Raw genomic sequence first — 21,133 nt, 5'->3', positions numbered from 1 at the left:
ATGAAAGCAGAATTCAGGTACTGGCTGCATAATATTGTGAAAACATAAACTAAATGCCACTGAATTGTACACTTCAAAATGGTTAATGGTTAATTTTATGTTATAAGAATTTTACCTCATTTAAAAAAAAGAATTCACACTGAACTATTACTGTTAGCAGTGGTTCCCTCTAGAAGGAGATTGGATTGGGCTGGGGGGAAGGACTTACTTTAACTACACTATTTAAAGATTATACAATGAGAATTTCAATGAATGCACATGCTATGGGTTGAACGTGTCTCCCAAAAGTTCATGTGCTAAGAGGTTGGGATATCCGATTATACTATTCGAAAGGTGGGGCCTTTAAGAGGTGATTGGATTGCGTGAGTCTTGCCCTCACGAATGGATTAATCCATGGGCTGAAGGTTTGCTGGGTTATCAGGGAGTGGTTCTGATGGCTTTATAAGGAGAGCAAGTGAGAAGGTTAGCTCTCTGGCTTATGCCATTCTCACCATGTGATGCCCTGCATTGCCACGGGTCTCTGTAGAGTTCCCACCAAGAAGGCAGCCCTCACCAGATGTGGCCCCTGGACCTGGGACTTCCCAACCTCCAAAACTGTAAGAAATAAATTTCATTTCTTTATAAATTACCCAGCTTATGGGCTGGCCAGCTAGCTCAGTTGGTTAGAACACAGCCTTGTAACACCAAGGTCATGGGTTCGGATCCTCGTACAGGCCAGTGTAAACAGACAGATAGAGAAATATATAGATATATAGATAGATAAATAATAAATAAATGAATAAATAAATAACCCAGTTTTAGGCATTCTGTTATAAGCAACAGAAAAGAGACTAATACAGTATATAAAAACAAAAATAAAGAAAAAATGTGGAGGGGAAAGTTAATTTATGCTTGAGAAAAGTCATACATATTTTAAGTAAATATGATTTACATAACAATTCATGCGATATGATCTTGACTATGTAATAAAGGAAAAACCTGGAAGGCTAGACCTAATACATCATGTGTGGTTATCTCTGGGTGGTAGGTTATAGGAGATTTTAATTTTCTTCTTTGTGCATGTTTGTGATTTTCAAATGTTCTTTGATAAACATATTTTACTCTAATAATTAGAAATAGATTTTTTCTTTTTTTTTCCTTTTTGTCTTTTTTCGTGTCCGGCAACGGACCGCAACCCTCAGTGTCGCGCCCGTACCGGACTGGGACCAGCAACGGGATCGCAACCCTCGGTGCTGCACCCGTCCCTCGCTCAGCCAGTCAGCGGGAACCGGTCTGTATGTGGGATCCGAACCCTTGGCGGGGGCGCCGCCGCGCTCCCGAGCGGCGCACTGTAGCAGTGCGCCACCGGGCCGGCCCAGATTTTTTCTTTTTAACAGGGTCATAAATCAGTGTTGGCTCTACAAATCACTGTTATAGTCTAAGAGATCAAGGAAGGTGATAAGAATAGAAACCCACATCAATGAAGATGTAATTTGTATTCTCTTCAAAAACCCTCAAGACCATTTAAGCAGGGATGTATGATGAATTTCAGGAGGCTACTACCAATATCACACCAACTACTTCTCTATCTGAAGACATAGTCAACTACATGGCTGACTATGGGGCCTACCGACCCCATTGTATTATCAACACAAAGAGTGGCTGGTCATAAAGAGACATAACATTTAATACGATACAAGTAAGGAGGCCTTAGGAAAGCAACAAATATTTCTATAGATATTCAATTAACTGTGACCATCATTATTCTGTCAGATTAGTTTGTGGAATGTGATTTTACTCTAAGAAAAATGTTATGTTCAACCTAACAATGGCAAGTTTCAACAGGCAGCCTCAATAAACCCTGAATACACAGAATCCTTGTGCAGATTACATAATGTGTTCAGCACCGTGCCTGGCCCCAAGGTGCTCAATAATAGTTAAGAACTCCCGGAGGCAGTGCAGCGTAAAGGGGGGAGTACCTGGAATTAAAATGCTTGGGTTCAGTCCCAAGCTCCATTGCTCACCAGCAAGTTCTCTGAACTGGATGAGCCTCAGTCTGCTTGTCTGTAAAATGGGGCTGCAATGCTCAACACTGCCAAGTACAACTCAGGCCCCAAAGTGTTATAAAGGAAGTTCACATACCATTTGATTCTGCCACCTCTCCATTCCCCTTTTATGCTTATTAATGCTAACAGTGTCAAGAATACCACAGCAGACAAAACTTAAAGCTTTGGCCACAAGGATAAGATGGTAAAAAGAAAACTAAGATGCTAAAACTAAAAAAAATGAAGACTGAATTCCTTATGTCCAAACAGTCATTTGAAAAAGATTAGCCGAGCACCCCTGGCACCAGGCACAGCAGATGAGACAGACATAGTCCTGCCCTCCTAGAGCTTCCAGCATCTCCAAATACACCAGGATGTGAAATCAACAGACACAGTGCTGAGGACCTGGGAATGAGCCAGGACACATGTGAAGGAAGTCAAAGGCTCCAGCCTCTTCCTGCTGTAGATGACAGTAACCACAGGCTGGATAGTCATGAAAAGCGTGCAGTCTCCAAGCCTCCAGGGACATTCCAGCCACACCTGAAACCTAAAAAAGTGGTCTGTGGCTCTGCTGTCCCCTGTGCCCAGGAGGAAGCCGCAGCACTCCTGACACCTGTACATCTCCCCCAGCCACTATGAGGACCTATGAGGTCCTTGCTCTTCAAGCAAGGAGATCCAGGACACTGAAGTCACCTCTCCTATGCCATAGGCAGGGGCTGCCTATGGAAGGGTTCCCTGCAATGACTGCTGCAATCCCAGACAAAACCAGGGCTCTGGGTACCCCTCCCAGAATCTGCATATTCTCTGAAGTCCCCTCTGTCACTATAACCACAACTCTTGTGACCACAGAAAATATTTTCCTCACTTTAACAATAGCAAAAACACTTTTTGCTGTAGAGATGAAAGCACCACTATAAAGCTATTCCTTCAGTACATTTGAACATCTATGCTGTTTTGTAAAAATAAAAGAATGCACCTGAAAGTGACTGCATAGTTTTATTACACTTCCACTTAAGTAGTAGTTTCCTTTTGCTCAACAAAACTCCAAGTTTATAGAATTTCAAAATACTTATAGGTACAAAAATACTAGCCACATAAAATATAAGTTGAAAGAGGACAAGTAAGACAAAGCCAATTTTTGGTACATTTCTTTAAACTTTTAAAGGATAATTTTGAGTTCAAGGCTATAACAGAAATAGGGCAGTCACTGAGGCCTATAAAATCACTTTTATCAAAAGAAAAGGAAACATTCGGACATTAAATATTTTTCTAACTTGTAAAAGAGTAAGACTTACGTTTTTGATTCCTGTCCCTAGAAAAAATCCTTGATGAAGGTCCATGGGCAGTGGAGTGTGCAGTGAGCACACCTTTGCGCTCAGAGAGCATGCTGCAGTCGCTGCAGGTATACCCGTTGTGTGCGGCAGCATCTGCCCCAGCTGCCAGGTCACCATTTCCCTGAATAGCAGCTTTATTTCCACCTAAAGTTTTCAAAAAGTAGATGGAACCCATTTATTAAAATCTGCAGATATCTAACTAAAACTTCTATTTTGAAAAGTGTGGGGAAGAAAAAAGGAATAAATTACCTTTAAGATCACCATCATCATCAAGACCTAAAAAAAAAAACCCACACACATTTTTGCTGTTGAGCTCAACTTATCAAAACAGAACAAAACCCAACAAAAAGGTAAAAGTTACAACGGTGAGTAAATTAGCATTATGGCATTGGTCAAGATTTATTTCCTAAAATGCCTAGAATTAATGGAATTTTCTCCAGATATATGCAGATACTATCTTTAGATTCAAGGTGAAAACACATCTTTGGAGAAAATACATACACATACCAATACACATACAATTTGGCCTAAAGAGGTAGGTAGAAAGTATAAGGAGAATTAGATAAAAACCCAGTACTCTCATTCAGCAAGGCAGAAACCCTATAATTAGCAGCATATGCATCTCTGTTGCCTGGCAACTACTCTCACTAGCTGAGCAAAACAGAACAAACACAAATACCAATGCTTCCCAAAATTAGCACTCAAAAATTTTTTTGAACTAATCTGGATCTTCTAATGGTCTCAAAAGGGCCAACAATAACACAAGCTGAACATAAAGAAGCAGCTCTGTATTCCTTATCCAATTTTCTCTCCCCTGTGCACAGCCTTGGTGATGTCACACATTCTCAACAGCAGGATGTGGGCCGCACTGTTGTTGCCACAAGTCAAGCCAGTGCATAAGCCACGACTGTCTTAGCCTCAATTCCTCCACGCAGGAATGCTTTCTAATGACTTTCCCTTCGCTGCCTCATTGCTTAGAGCATTTTGGAAACACACTGGGGAATTTTTGCACTGCCTTTGTTTAAACATCCTACAAGAGTAATGCATTTAGAAAAACAGACTTATCTGATTACTACCTGATTACTTAATCTTCCACATCAGGACAAGTAACTATATATTAGCATAACCAGAGGAGGCAGCTGATGAAAACAACTTCCAACACATTTCCTATTTGAGCCTGGAGACAAGCACAAACCTCCCCAATGCTCCTCCCAACTAGTAACACGGCAAATGGATGACCTGGGGTCATAACCTCCCTTCTTCCCAGAATAACCTGAGAAATAACTCAACTGTAGATGAGGCGATCTGCATCTCCCAGTAACTCACCCCAGAAGTAGTCCACTTTGGTCTGCTCACAAATCAAAGACTCATCTAGCACAGGAGGCCGCAGAGACGCCATGCCCTGCAGATTTCGAGAGCTGCCCTGGCTGACACCTGAGGACAGTACCTTCCTTGACATGTGGTTGACACTGAAAGCTGGTCTGCTTGCACTTCGGCGCTGTTTTACTGTCCTAAAAAGAAAGGAATAAGAAACAAGTTTATAGACTTTTTCTAGTAAATACAAAATGAATAGATTTTACCAACACAAAATCTTTAGCTGAGAATAAATGTAGCATTTTAAGGCAAACCATTTTCTTACACCTTTTCCATTATAATGAACATCTATTAATCTAAAAAAGGAATGTTTAAGCTTGGGTCCAAGAACACCCCTGAAACTGTCAACACAAAATAGTTTTCAAACGATTGAGCCCCATGACCCAAAAGTGGTTAAAACCTAATATAACTAAAAATAAAAATGACCTAATAATAAAAAACTCTGATTTATAAACTTAACCCCTCTCCTTTTCAAGTAACTGCAAACATATAAATATCCCATATTACTTATCAGTCGCTGGTAAAGGTAAAATTGTGTTAAGTACAGCAAGAAAGGTGGCAACCCCAAATAATTTTTGCATTCATATACCACAAAAGTAAAGCCCTCAAAAATAAACATTTTATGCATAGTCAACATCAAGTTAGGTAATTGGGATACACAGGCCAATGGAACAAGATCCTCCCCCTTCAAGGGGATCGGTGGTGGGTGAAAGGCAGGAGTAACACGAAACAGTGTGAAAAGGATGACCACATGAGCGCAGGGCAGCAATAAACCTGGTACCACCAGGTTCTGTATTAGCTCAGCACAGCTGGGTGGTTCTCATGGAGCGACACGTTGAAATCAACTGGTTCTTAGCCTGCCACCACGAAACTACTGAACCTGACTCTCCAAGGGTGAGGTCCAGGAACCTAATTTTTCAAATAACAAACTCCCAAGGTGACCGTGATGCTCATGGAAACCCACCAGCACAGTTACAGATCCCAGCACAGCACTGCTGAATGTCATCAATTCCACCACGTCTCTTAATAGCTACCATCCCCATTCTTGAGCGAAAGATGATGTTCAGATTGAAAATGTCATTCTTACGGGAGCAACAAGAAGTAAAGTTGTCATTTTTATTCATTATCTCCAAATGGCACAAGAACCTTGCAGACTGTAATAGGCACATGGAGAGTCCAGAGATCAGATAATCACAAATTTGGATAAATAACTAAAGATAATGTACTCATATGTCAGTTAACTCAAAGATTTTAACAAATAGACTTGATTCATTAATGATGCAGAGACCATCTACAATACCATGGGATGATTTGATAATATTCCTTCCCCCTTAAACATTTGGTGAGACAGCTGAAGTTTAATTCACTTCACAAGGATGATGCATGAGTACTGGTACTGGACATGGAATGTATCTGCATCTGAGGGTGTCAGCCATCTCTTGAAACAGTTTCAGTGAACCAACAAAGAGAACTTGAAACCTTAACTGCAGAACATCAATACCAGACAACCCACATGTATTCCAGAATTAGTTTCAGTCTTTATTTATAGCAAAGCTATGACTTTACATGGTGGATATGTGTGTGTGTTAAATATGAGAGCACAGTTTTCAGAGACCAAAAGTGTTTTTAAGTTTGGTTTCAATCGGAATGAAATCATAGGAAGACAAAGCTTTGTAGTGCTCACCTGGCTGCTCTGTCCTTGAGGGAGGCAGCACTGCCAGGGCAAGAGTGTGCATCCACATCCTGGCCATCCCCACTGGTGTACGCCGTCGTGACCAGGTGCAAACTACGGCGGGACATCCTTGGAGAATCAAATACGGGATCCAATTTGTGTTCAGTCTCAAAATCCAGAGCATCAGAAGAATAACTTGAACTAGAAAGAAAAAACTTGTGAACATAAATAATGTTTATGGTTCCAGTTTTGAAAAAAAACTGAACAAATAATGAAAAGAATAGGTAGCATATTAGGAATTTTAAAGAGTAACTATTATTGTGTGCCAACTTTACTACAAAGCAAAAGTAAGGTGGCATATTAATCAGTCAACAACTGCTTATTATATATATTCTGACCACTCTTACTTCACATATAGATGTAAAATAATAAATTTCCCAGATGGCTACATATTTAAATCTAGCACTTACCCTAAGAAGAACTGCTTGGTAAATCCATAATAATCCCCATCTTTGGGGAACTATGTCAACAACATAAAAAAAAATCAGAGTACATTTACTAACAGAAACTATGACTAATAAGGCAGTTAATTAGATAGTGACCAATGCATGAAATGTAATCCAATATGCCAGGTATGTTAGTGAATGAATTCATGAAAGAAGAAAAAGTAAGTGACAGAACCATAGGTGCTGCTTGGTGTCTAACTCACCTAAAGCTAGAGGCAAACTCAAAGCTACCTTCCATGTAACCATCAAATCAGGGTAATTAAACAAAAAGATGTACCATTTTGTGTGGCTAGCAAGATTTTCCAAGTCAAAAAATATTTATTGAGCACCTATGTTGTGCCCCTGCTGGGTGGGCAGGCATTATGCATCCTGACCCACCCAGACAGTCTGGGCTACCCCAGCATAATTAATAGCGCCCTTTCACTCAACACAAATCATATGGTCACCCTGCCAGGGAGGACTCTACAGATACAGACATGAGCATTACAACAAAGGTGAGGGCAAAATACCATAAGAAAAGAGGGAGTTATGGAGTTCATCTCAGGGGAGAGGCATGTGTCAAGAACGCCACAGAGAGGAGGCAGCTGAGTGCTTCCCTGACACAAGAGGAGAAATCAAAGCAGGCAAAAGGCACAGTGGTGGCCACACTGGGGGCACAACATGACTATGGTGCAGTAGGCAGGTGGGAGAGCTAAGGAGGAGGAAGTGCGAGAGTGAGAATTAGGGCCTGGCTGCAAAGAGCCTGCATGCCCTGCTGAAGAGGGGAGGAGGCTCAAGGTCTCTTGAATAGTTTATCCACAGAGATGCAGAGATGCTGGTGGAACACTCTGGGAGGAACATCCCTAAGGCAGTGGGAAAAACAGCTCACACTCAGGAGGCCAGGCTGGGCTGAGGATTTGGAAATCAACAGAAACCAGGAGTGTCTAAGTAAAGTAAATGGGTTTAAAAATATTTTTGCATTACATTTTATATTATAAAAATATTTTCAGAATTATATTCATCATAAACTTACTATATCTAAAACACTAGAAAATACTTTCAATCAAACCAATAGTAAGTTAATACAAATCGTTTCAAGGTGTCATATGCATTTATTGTGTCACACAATTTAAGAAAGAGGTTCTTAGAGGCTGTGGTGGGAGCAAGAAAGTTATTGCACTAACTCATGCTGACTACTTAGTAAGGACACTAAGCTAGGTACAATTTCAGTACAATCTAAAATGTGGTTAGTTTTCTTCTAGCAGAATATTTTATACAATTATGATTTTAGTTTAAGAAAATTATGTTCTTTCAAATCAGAATTTATCATGTAGGTATGGACCAATATAATCACTGTTTTTCAGTTCATCTTTGAACACCTTTGAATACTACCCGTCCCACCACCACACTTATCCTCTTAATCTAACTACTAGGTTTAAAGTCTAGATGGGATCCAATTTCCAACACAAACCTGAAAGCCTTCACGAGTGTTCCAAATACTTGTTATTTTGGTTCAACAGAGCACTGGAAAGAAAGCTGTATATAAGAATGTTTGCTGCAGCACTGTTTATAGCAAAAGATTGGAAAATGTACATTAACTGGGAAATGGTTAAGTAAACTAGGATACATCCATATTATATAACACTGTGAGGCCATGAAAAAAACATAAAAGATCTACAGATAGTCACAGAAAGTCCTCCAGAATATACTGTTAAATGAAAAAAGGAAATATTCTAGTATCAGTCTATTTATGTTAAAACAAACTCTAAAATAAAACCACATATTCTTCATGTATGCGTAAAGCATGGAAAAGATCTGGAAGGTTCTCTTCACACTGATAACAGTGGTTACACAGGGTGCTTTCACATTGAGCTGCATGTGTAGTGTTGAAGTTTTAACCAAGGTAATGTAGTTGTGTTTAACAGGGGGTAGGAGGTGGACAGGAAGAGGGATAAGAGGAAAGAAAGGGAGGGCAAAGCAGCCATTCCAGGGCTCCAAGCTCAAAGACCAGAATTTCTAGTCCTAATCCTACCAGGCAAGTTCCTCTGAGTCTCAGCTGCTCATCTGATGCATTAGGCGACCTTTCTTTCAACACCAACACCGTAGGGTTCCATCAGTACTACAGCTCAGGCACATCACAAGCTAACCACGCTCATGTGCCAGGCTGCAAACCCAACCACAAACTGTAACATGGTTCCTACAGATGAATGTAGATAGGTGTGCCCAGAGCCCCAGAAGCGAGACTCCAATGTCCACTGGACACAGGAGTACTGAGCACCAAACCCAGCACTGTCCTTGGAGGCAACACAATCCCATCAAGTTGTGGTAATAAAGTACTTTACTAATTTTTCTATAATGTTTGGGGGGAGGGGTGGGGCACAATGTTTAAAACTGAGGTAGGTATTCACTCCAGGATTAGAGAGAATTAAGTGACATACAAGAATATAAAAAAAGATGATAGAGAAAAAGACTCTAAAGAAAATTATAGATCTCATCCCTTAAGAGTATGATTTTATTTCATTAGTTATACATTGTTCTTTTTTAAGTTTCTATTATTTAGATTTACTTTTTATTAAAAGATTTTTTAAAAACTACCATAACTGAAAACCAGAAGCAAATATAGATGGTAGGCATTAATAAATTATGGGAAGTATAGTAGTCTACCAGACAAAAAGTACACAAATGAAACTTACTGCCAATGTTTAATTTAGATGTACTATCATAAGAACAGCTCAAAGTTACTAGGAAGAAGTATGTGGGCAAAGCAAGTCACATACTAAGAGTCTGATCAAACTATTTTGTGGTTCAGAACATTGCTTATTTGTATATCTAACCCCCAACGACTGTCCCTCTGAAGCACTGAACTCAAACCTCTGAACCCTGCTCACCTTTCACTTCAAATCTTTCATTACAGGAGATTCAGCTCATAGGGACACCCTAGCCCTATCGGTTTTCTGCCCCAGAGGCCTGGCACTATCCCCACCAGGATTAACCTGACTGCTTCCTCTGCACAGTTTTATACTGCTGCAAGCTTGAGAGCATTATACCAGGCAGGTAGCACCCCTCCAGGCTGTGGGGGAAAGAGTTGGTGGGGGTGAGTGTTGCCAATGGGAAAGCAAGGTGGGGAGATGCTGCTGGGTCATGATGCAGCAGTGTCTGCCCTAGAAGCCAGGAGAGGAGAAGAAGCACAGGAAGATAGAATTTTCAGAGAAGAGTTTGGGGAAATAAGGAGTCGAAGGAGAGAAGAAAGGAGGAGAAAGGAAGGATAGAGCCCACTGCTGAGTGGGGACAGAATGCCGACTACTGACACAGTAAGAGGTGGGCCCAGACACCCAATGCCCAGACCAACCCTGACACATGGCTGCGTGCCCTCAGCTCGCTTTTGGTCCCTTACCCGACACACTGCCACTGCAGAGGGTCCTTCTTGTCAGTTCTGCCAGCTCCCCTCCTTTGGCCTTTTGCCCCATGGCAAGCTCACTTGCTCCTAGGGCTTAGTCTCTCTGTGTTGATGACCACCAGCCCTGGACCTGCTGCCCATACCTCCCCTGAGCCCTCATTGCATGCCTTCTCCTACTGACAGGCCACACCTTCCTACCCAAGCTGCCCATGCCAGGAACACGGATGCAGCCCTGGCCACCATACCATCCATCAGCAAGGCCCCTCCACTTTCCCTGCTAAGCCTCTTTCAAATGGTTTTTATCTCCCTCCCCACTGCCTGCCCCACACTGTCTGGTGCAGGCCACCACTGGGACTTCAATCCTACAGCAGCCTTCCAAACATAGCTCCCTTGATTAAAACCCTTCATGGGTTCCCACCACCCTTAAGTAAAGTCCAAATTCCTTCGTACTGGCCAGCCTCCAAAAAACAAAAACAACCAAAACAAACAAAAAAACCCCAATAAAGTCCTAATTCCCAGTGCAGTTCAAAAAACCACATCTAGCTGGCTCCTGCCCACTTTTCTTCCTTCATTTCTCACTCCAGGTGCCCACAGGTCTAACTGAAGGAAGGCTGTGAATGTCACTGAAATTAACAGTGTTACTTTCCCACTGTAGAGATCTAGACATACACTTTTTTTAAAAACTACATTTAAGATAGGTTATAAAAGCTAAAAGTAAGTTCCCAAGAAAAATTGTTTACATGCTCCACACACAATACAGAATAAAGAGTAGTTTTTACTTGAGTTGGCCCACTCATTTTGTTCTAAAACACTATAGGACTCTTAACAAAAACAGTGTGTGTTGCTATGGAAAGTGTGACATGACCTAGAATGCAGAATAAAAACTCAATCACCAAATATGAGATTTGACTAACAATGTTTAAAAGTATTTTTCTTAAAAATACCTTCTAATTTCCTTAAGGTTTCATTACATTTTCACCATTTAGAAAATAAGCCACTGAAAAAAAAATTACATGAGCATTTTCCTCACATGCCATTAAACATCGGCCAGGATGTATGAGTTTTTCTACCTGCCGATCAAATCCTAACCAATCTAGTAATATATTTTCCTTTGGCACTAACCCAAAATTTTATAAAACTTAAATTTCATTTCAATCATCCTTTCTATTTGGTAAGCTAGAAATGTGGAAGACAGGTCACCAACATTTAAGACTCAAACTTCAAGATTCAGTACATCAGAATATTAACAAAAACAGAAAACTTAGCATCTGACAAAGGTCATGCTCTTAAAACCTTGAGCTTCATCAAAATTCTGTTTTATGATGCTTCTGATCAAAAGTAAATAATTTTCCAGGTTACTTCGATTAACTTTAAAATATAAAGCCATTAATATAAATCACAAAGGGCCGACCCCGTGGCTCACTCGGGAGAGTGCGGCGCTGGGAGCACAGTGGCGCTCCCGCCGCGGGGTCGGATCCCATATAGGGATGGCCGGTGCGCTCACTGGCTGAGTGCGGTGCGGGCAACACCAAGCCAAGGGTTGCAATCCCCTTACCAGTCACAAAAACGACAAAAAAATTAACAATTTTTTTTTCATTTGGGATGTGATTATATATATATATAAATCACAAAACATTAGCCATAACCACAAAGATTTATTCTTGAGATCACAGCCACTTGGGTGGGGTCTAAAATATCAAGTCATCCACAATAACTAACCACCAAGTCACCAGAATAAACTAATGCAAAAGGCACAGCTTTCAAAACAGCCTCACAACTTCCATGTCAATTTAATAGTTTTGTAAAGCCATACTATAATATAAAGTTTATAGATATTTTCACTTTTAAAATGTAACATTTAGTTGGCAGTACTATAATGTTCCCATTAAGTTCCATGGCACCCAAGAAGTGAGTCAGCATCACACAGTACAGGCACACACTCACCTGAGTGCATACGTGTAGCCAGTGTTCTCTGGCACACACTGAGGAGGGGTGTACATATGGAGCCGGGAAAAGTCCATGTTCACGATCTCAAATCATACTGCAGAAGGTGGAGAAAAAAAGTAATGCGGAGTGTTTAAAATGGTTAGAAAATACAGAGAAGTCCTACCTATTTTAGTCAACCTATGTTACAAACATATGACTGACTAAATATCACTATCAAAACTTTAATGAAACAAAGCCAACAGTTGTGTTTTGTTTTGTTTTTTTAAACCAAGGAGACAAATTTCCTCATAGTTACAAGCCCAGGTACACTTCTGTTATATCTAGTACCCTAACATACCTGTAAAAAAGTAACTAGTGTAAATCCTGGACTGACTGACTTATAATTACTAAAACTGGGACATTTGCAAAGAAATACTGAAAGTAACTCAGAACCCTTTTCAAAATATATTTAAATTCCCAAAGGTGTCAAAATGTTTGCAGCCTTCTAAGTTTTACTGTTACTAACTAAAATAAAACAAATTCTTATTCCATGGTCAAGAGGCAGTACTACTATACTTTCCTAGATAGCCAAAGTTATCACAAGCACCGAAGAATCAGAAAATAAACTGCATGATGAATAATAAAAAAGCTTAAGGCATTGTTTAGACTTCCCCCCCACAAGAAAACACAGATTATTTTTTAAATTAAAAAGTGTTGAGCATATTGTTTCTCAGGTTGTCTAGATTTCTTAAGGATGACTCAAATTTTCCTCTAGCTAAAAATATTCACACATACACACCCCAAATGAAAAAAAAAATCTTAAAAAAAAAAAGTCCTCATAGTAATGTGAATCATAATCTGCGTTGAAAAATCTAAGGAAAATAAAACTAAAAATAAAGAACATCCTGAACAAAAAATATATATATATAAATGACTAAGTTCTACAAACTGAGCCAACAGCTTCAATCACACCACTTTCTTTGAAATAGCCCACCCACATATTCTTTTAAAAATTAAGTACTCGTAGAAATAAAGACCACTTTTATATAACTTTTACTGCAGCTACTCATTTAAACAAATACCACAAAACTCCTGTATATTAAAAAACATTTTCAAAGTTCTTCAGTCCTTTTCAGGGACACCTAGCCCACTAATTCTACCCATAACACACATTCAAGAAGTACATTTCATTCTTATTTGGCATTGTTAATTTACACTTCAACATCTTTTTGCAAATAAGATTAACTGTAATTATTTAATTTATGTAATGTTTAATACCTGTTTAATTGCCTCAATCTCCCTCTTGTCTAACTTTAACCAACACCTAAATCTAGATTCAATCACACAAACACAGAAGAGGATGGCAAAGGAGCAGAGCTTGCTCTGTATGGTGTCCATCCTTTCACTACAAGTTCACACCTGTCTCCTTTAGAGCACTCTGGCTCAGTGACCTGTGTGGGCCTCACTCCCCTGTCACTGGGGAACAGAGCCACACCCCAGCTGCAATGTAACAATGGCTTCTGACTATGCTCATGTTTAGTAAGAACATACTGAACAACAGTAAAATGCTGGGCTCAGTAACAATATTAACACCCAATTATTGTTCTCATCCTTTAGGGTAGATATACTTTTTTTATAATCTCCTGTTACTCACAAACAAAAAACAAAATTCCTAACTTCATTCCCAAAGTGATTTTTTACTTTAATATTTAATATACCTGCATTATTTATCATTACGAAACTCCAGGTTAAAGTTCTTATAATCATTGATCACTAATTTCTACCAAGTCCTCTGCAATTGGTATTCAATACACACTTAGTGAACTGATTATTTCTTAGATTGGTTTGCACACCACTGAAGTTTGCAGAAGTGTTATAAACAAATGAATGGCAGATGCCTGTAAGGCGTAAAGATCATGATGTGGAGCCATTATAGCATCTAGTTAAGAGCATGGATGGAATCATAAAGATATGGACTCAAAGCCCCACTCTGCCCCCACTAACTAATTGGCTGAGGCTGGCCCTGACACTCAGTAAGCCTTCTCTGTGAAGCTGGACTAGTAATACCACTACCTGTGAGGCTGGTGAGGGGACTGAGCATGAGATCCAACCTTTCTCACACAGAAATGACCAGCATTATCAGAGCCTGGTAATGAGGACATGCAAGACAGTAAATTCACAGGCTTTTTATTTTTAAAAAGTTACATTAGTATGTTCTCACATTTTTATCTACTTGAAAGAGATATACCGTTAGTTTCTAACTCATAACAAATGGTGTTTTCAAAAGCCATCAGAGGTGTGACAAAAGGATCCCAAGCATCCATCAGCACCTAGGACCAGCTGCAACATGCTTTCAACCTGGTTCTTCAATTCAGTGAGATGCACTAGAAAGCCACGCCATGCACCTCTAAACGTGTTTAATGGAGGCCTTATGCCACAACTTCTCTGAAATAAAATTCTATTGAAGAACCAAAAGCAGCTACTGGCCATCAGTCCCCATGCTCTATCACAGTCATAACAGGATCATGGCAGAGTGAGCAAGTACAAGAACCCCACAGGCGACAACACAGACATAAACTGAGTAGTAACACAGGGTAGATCTTTGGTAACATATCCAATGAGAGGAGCTACAAATGTAACAAAGTGCCCAAAGATCATAGCACCAAGACAGCACCAGAGTGTGGACACCTGCTAGCCTCCAGGGTGCCAGGCCCTAGGACAGGAAAGCAAGAAAAAATTACCCATTCATGGTTCAGCAGCTGCTGCAGTGGAAACAGAGAAGCAGAAGTACATGATTACTAACCCTTAATCTTTCTTCATGATTCTGATTTTGCTTTTATAATCACATGAATTTTAATTTTATGTTCTCCAGTGAAACACACCTAAATATAAAACTATGTACAGAATCTATCATTTTCTCTGTTTCCTAAAACTTCTAAATAGGAAACAGTGCTCCTTACCCAACCTGATCCAGCCCCAGTCTAATTAGACCCACGGTCCAGGAAACTGCTGTTCTGGCCTTTACTCCACAGGCCAGAAAATAACCCCGGGCCCAGAAGTGCAAATGTCCAAGAGGAGGAGGCAGCTGCAGAGACTGTGACAACCTCAACTCAGCATTCACAAGGCAGGAGGATTAGCACCCTCTTCTCTAAGTTCACCGCAGAACTGAATTACAGGCTGAGACCTGTTAGGACTCCTACCCACACCCTGGGCCCTGCTCTCCTCACTCTGCTGCTCTTATTCTTTCCTCGGCTTCCTTTCTTTCCCTCCCTCCTCTTTCATAATATGGATTCAGAACATAATATGGATTCAGAACATTTTTAATGGAATATTTAGTCCTATACAAAACTGAGCATTAAATAAAATTATAGGGCAAAATAAAATGAAATAAAGTTTTAAAAAGAGGATTAAACAAAATAACGAATGTAAGGCTAGTGCTGGACCGATTACAAACACTTAAATGTCAGCTACAAGTATTCTGTGGAATAAAGTTATATAGCTTATGTTTTAAATTTTAAAGCAGATTTTGGGGGGGGGAAATTTTGGAAAGCAGATTTTTTTCTTTTGGATTAGCAATCCCTGAGATGAAAGATCCACTCATTCTGCCCTAAATAAAAGACAAAGTAAATGGGTCACCTCGGATGGCTCGGACTCAGAGCCAAGGGGTTAGAAGGCTGCCACAGCCCTCTCAAATAAAACACTTAAAAGTAAAAATGCAGTTCTGATACTAGTGCTACTGATGACTAAATTAAGTGCTTAACATTTTCAAAACACTGTTCCCAGTCTCCGTTTACACTGCTTCTAATTAAAGCCGATAATGTAACATTAGAGCCTTCCTAGCAGCATCATGCCCTGAAGGGGGGGATGCTAGGGCCCCAAAGAGACTCAAGGGAGATCTGATTTGCATTCATAATCTGAACGGTAATGAAACAGTAAGTGAAAAAATGGATTGAAAATGTTTTCAAGGGCACCAGGAAATCTTGGAAAGAATATGTAAGTCAACATTTTGCAAATAGATGTGTTACAAAGAGAGGCCCTGAATTTCACGGTAAATTCTGGGGAATGGAACTTCTACATCTCATTTAAGTCCTTCCTCATTGTTTGAAGTTTTATGATTTTTAAAATTAACCTAATAAATATTATTTTCTAAAAGAAACGAATTTCATCTTCATTTGTGAAGTAGTGTAGGGCAGCCAGACCCCTTGGGTTCAATTCATACTCTTCCACTAACTGAGCTGTTGGAACTTGGAGGCAAGATATGATCTCTAGCTACAAAATGGGAATAACAACAGTACCTACACATCCCTGATACTATTACTGGGAATACAGATTGGACCTAATCCTCAGAATGTTGCAGGAGGATTCAGTGCTGCCCACCTAGTCGGCACAGTGAACTGTTACTATTAGCAGCAACTCTATATTGGAAGATAGTTTCTAGCCAAGATACAATGTTTCTTTACTTTTCTTGGAAATGATGAAACAACAGGAAGAGGTGTAGGCTAGATGGGTTTGTTTACATGAAGAAAATAGCTGGAGTATTAAGGAGAATAATTACTTCTATGTGAAGATACATCATCACCTGTGTACATCTCCTAAAGGGCTCTAGATCTTTTTAATAAAAACCCTACTTCCTCTGTCAGTAATAGTTATCACAATGTTTCAGCAAAAACCCAAGGTCAGATTATTGAATTTATACATATCACTGTAAAAGGTCTTTCTTCTTGGAATACAGAAATATTAAATAGTTTTAGTGTATTTGCTTCAAACTTAGAGTTCACTAAATCTCCTTATAACCCAAGCCAGGCCACCTACCTCCCAATGCCATCTCTTACTGGCTCCTTGCAAATGCTCTGACTTGATTCCCTACCTCCAGTCTTGCTCCCTCAAGCCAATTCTTAAGAAAACTACCTGAATGATCAATCTACAGAGGAGTCTGTCCATCTCACTCCCTCAGACTCCTACTGTGGCTCCCTGAGCACACAGGTCCTCCATCCAAATGCCCCCTTACTTCTCCCTGCTCATCTTCCACCAATCCATCCTTTATGATCCATCACTGACTGCAGGTAACCCTCTTCTCCCCCACCCGACTTCCATGCCACTCCTTCACTCTGTCCTTGCAATTAATGTCTTTTGGTCTGGGCGCCATCCTTATTTCCTGACTCCCTTTCCCCATCTCCTTGGGTCCAGTTACATCCAAAATCTGCCTGGCTAACTTCTCCTCACCCTTAAGATCCCACTGAGATATCACCTCCAGGCAGCTCCCATGGTCCCCAGTCCCCAGCACCACCCCAGTTAGGTGCCAATTTTAGTGCTCCCTAGCGTTTGTCACCTAACACAAATCGTAATAATTACTTATTAAGAGTCTTTCTCTCCAACCAGACCTGAACTCTGAGGGCAGAAACTGTGACTTATTCACCCTCAGATCTAACCCTCAGTAGTAGAACAAATGAATGCAGTGTATGTGCCTACAAAGTGGGGAGCATCCATTGTGCTATGCACCTCACTTGCTTTGCCACTAAGCTGAAAATACATATGAGTTCCCCACCACTCTCTGCTCCTTGTATAACTACACCTCAGGAAAAACCATGCCCAAACTGCTATGAGAATTTATGAAGAGCAATAAGTGACATGTGTACTTGGGCCTTCTTTATTCTTTCTCCTAGAAGATTCCTCTAACCAGAATGGGTGTGTTAGCTCTGTTTCCTTTGCAACTGTAACTGGGAATGATAATTAGGAACAGCAACAACAGGATCCTATTTGTAGTGTAAATACAAACAGTTCATCCACAACATTTGTAGAACACCCCTGCAATGCTCTGTTCTCCCAAATATGTACCAGGTTAAAGGTGAGTATTTTCCAATACTGAAGAGGTTGTAGCATAAATAGCAAGTAAAGAAATCATAAATTGATCTGTTTAATAATATTAAAAATCAAAATAAGGAAAATGGAATGACTAAGAACAAAGCAACCAAGGGCTGCTTTGTTTTCAAACTACACATGACCCCAGGCAGGCCTCTCCCTGGGAACCAGGGAACCACTGATGTGGATGTGATCACTTCCACACTACCTGTCTGTGACCTGCAGTTTAACTCTGCACAAATGTCAAAAAGCATCTGTCACACAAATCTTATCTTCTAAACTAAAACTCGCAACATATGGCTATTCACTGTGTGCCCCAATGAGATCAAATGAAAACCAAAGCACCAACCTAACACACATGCTCAGTTACAGATACATTTCAAACTGCAAAACCAACTAATGAATTATACAAGTTATTTAATGAAGTTGAGCCAATTATAGTATATAATTATAATAAATAGTATATTATAAGCAGCAACGTCATGTTCTGTATTTTTCATCTGTCATCTCCTAGTTTATTTTATCCCAGTGGAAGTAAACTTTCAAATGCAGGTCTAGTCTTCTCTATCTGAAAATTAAGTGGGGTAAATAGTCGAAATGTGTTCCAAATTTAGGAAGCAAGGGGAAGAAAACAAGAGCATGTTTTCAGTTGACTAAATGACATTGCAACTCTCCACGGGCAACAAGGAGCACACCAGGCCCCCAGGCACTCAGAGCAGCAAGTGGGGGCCCAGCTCACTGTCTTGCCACCTGACTATCTTGCTCTCAGTCAAACTCATGAACCCAGATGTACCTTATATGTACTACAGTGCCCTGTACTCTTGCCTCACCTTGAAACATTTAAGTAAGGGCAAGAGTCGAAGCTGAAGGATGGTTTTATCTTGTGTCACTTCTCCTAAAAACACTACGTGGCTTTTATAGTAAGCAAATTCAAATTGGCTTTATTTTCAGAATATGGAAACACTATAAAGTGGACTATTTAGGAAACCATTCGATCGTGAAAAATTCAGGACTAGGAAACAATGGTTATGAACTGATAACACACTCCATTAAATACCAGCATTCTTTGAAAATAGGACACTCTGGAATTTCCAGTTAAAAATGATGTGTTGAATACAGATGTTAGTTAGCTTCTACTCTCTTCCAGGCACCCCTTTGGAAAGGTTTTTTTTTTTTTTTTTTTTTTAAAGAGATATATATATATAAAAGAACAAAAAGAAAGGGAGAAAAGACAATAGCAAGAAACTTTTGGAAGCTAAATAGATGGATGAAAACTGATTTAGGCCAGAAAAAGCTGAATCATAACTATGCAATGGGGAACACTAAAAAACAATCCAATTTCATCATAAAACCCCAAAAGACTCAAAAATTAGTGGCACCTGTTTACATTTGGAAGTGAGGGTGTAGGATGGAAGCAAAACACAGTAGGAACCGAATACTGAAAGTCTGTTTAAGAAGCAGTTAGACAAAACCACATGATCCAATGAACCAATTGGTGCTTTAAAAAAAAAAAAAAGCACCTGACAAATTCCAACACCCTTTCATGATAAAAACTCAACAAACTAGCAATAAAAGGGAACTTCCTCAACACAACAAAGGGTATCTAGGAAAAACCCACAACTAACATCACACTCAAAAGTGAAAGACTGAAAGCTTTCCACTAAGATCAGGAACAAGAAAAGGATGCTCACTTTCACCACTGCAATTCAACACTGTACTGGAATTTCTAGCCAGAGCAATTAGTCAAGGGAAAAAAAGGAATGTAAATTGGAAAGAAAGAAGTAAAACTATCTTTATCCTCAAATGACATGATATCCTATATAGAAAATCCTAAGGAATTCACACAAAAAAACTATTAGAGCTAATAAATTCAGTAAAGTTGCAGGATACAAGATCAACACACATCAGTTGTATACACTAGCAGTGAACAATCTAAAAGAGAAATTAAGAAAACAATTCCTTTTATAATAGAATCTGAAAGAATAAAAAACTTTGGAATAAATTTAAGCAAGGAAGTGCAAACTTGTACACTAAAAACCACATAACATTTTTGAAAGAAATTTTAAAAGATTCTACGTAAACGGAAAGACAATCCATGTTCATGGGTGAGAAGAAAATGGCAATACTCCCCAAATGACCTACAGATTTAATATGATCTCTGTCAAATCCCAATGGTCTTTTCTACAGATATGGAAAAGCCAATCCTTAAATTCTTATGTTACTGCAACAGGTCCCAAATAGCAAAAAACAATATTGAGAAAAAAGAACAAAGCTTGAGAACTCATTCGCCCCAATTTCAAAACTTACTACAAAACGGTGTGCGGCTGGCCAGTAGCTCAGTTGGTTTGAGTATGGTGTTGATAACACTAAGGTTAAGGGTTCAGATCCCCATACCAGTCAGCCATCAAACAAACAAACACAAAACAATAGTGTGGTACTAGCATAAGGACAGACATAGAGACCAACAAAACAGAATTAAGAGTGCAGAAATAAACCCTGACATAGATGGCTGACTGATTTTGACAAGGGTGCCAAGACCACTCAATAGGGGAAAAACAGTCTCTTCAACAAGTGGTGCTAGAACAACTGAATTTCCACATGCAAGTTAGACCCCTACTTCACATCATATACAAAAGTGAACTTAAAATGGATCAAAGACCTAAACATAAGAGCTAAAACTACAAAACTCTTAAAGAAAACATAGGGATAAATCTTCATGACCTTGGATGTGGCAAAGGATTCTTAGGGATGACACCAAAAGCATGTACAACAAAAGAAAAATAAATAAATTGGACTTTATTAATTGGTACATCAAAGCACACTATCAAGAGAGTGAATAGAAAACCCAAAGACTGGAAGAAAGTATTTGCAAATCATACATCTGATAAGTCTAGTATCCATAATATATAAAGAACTTTTACAACTCAACAAAAAGACAACCCAATTTAAAAATGGGTAACGACTTGGGCCGGCCCGGTGGCACACTTGTAGAGGGCGGCGCTCCTGCCGAGGGTTCGGATCCCATATAGAGAGACCGGTCCGCTCACTGGTTGAGCGCTGTG

At 39.7% G+C, this 21,133-nt stretch overlaps 1 protein-coding gene across 5 annotated transcripts in view; it reads right to left on the bottom strand.

Moving 5' to 3' along the window:
• The window catches only part of SUN1 (Sad1 and UNC84 domain containing 1), a 52,894-nt gene that overhangs the window by 27,536 nt on the left and 4,225 nt on the right, over positions 1-21,133 (bottom strand). For 4 of the 5 annotated variants that reach the window (XM_008564133.1, XM_008564106.1, XM_008564120.1 and 1 more), the window contains exons 2-6: positions 12,231-12,327; positions 6,417-6,605; positions 4,685-4,869; positions 3,608-3,634; positions 3,320-3,502 (exon numbers count right to left, since the gene is read on the bottom strand). In XM_008564133.1, the coding sequence (XP_008562355.1) occupies positions 3,320-3,502; positions 3,608-3,634; positions 4,685-4,869; positions 6,417-6,605; positions 12,231-12,307 (661 nt within the window). In that variant the 5' untranslated portion in view covers positions 12,308-12,327. Of the gene's footprint in view, positions 1-3,319; positions 3,503-3,607; positions 3,635-4,684; positions 4,870-6,416; positions 6,606-12,230; positions 12,328-14,953; positions 14,975-21,133 lie in introns of all 5 variants that reach the window. The other variant, XM_008564113.1, reaches the window with a different exon arrangement.

This window comes from Galeopterus variegatus, unplaced genomic scaffold (assembly GCF_000696425.1).
Source record: "Galeopterus variegatus unplaced genomic scaffold, G_variegatus-3.0.2 Scaffold182, whole genome shotgun sequence".
Taxonomy (NCBI): Eukaryota; Metazoa; Chordata; class Mammalia; order Dermoptera; family Cynocephalidae; genus Galeopterus; species Galeopterus variegatus.
Note: the sequence above shows the minus strand (reverse complement) of the source record. Positions and strands in the feature narration are given on the sequence as shown.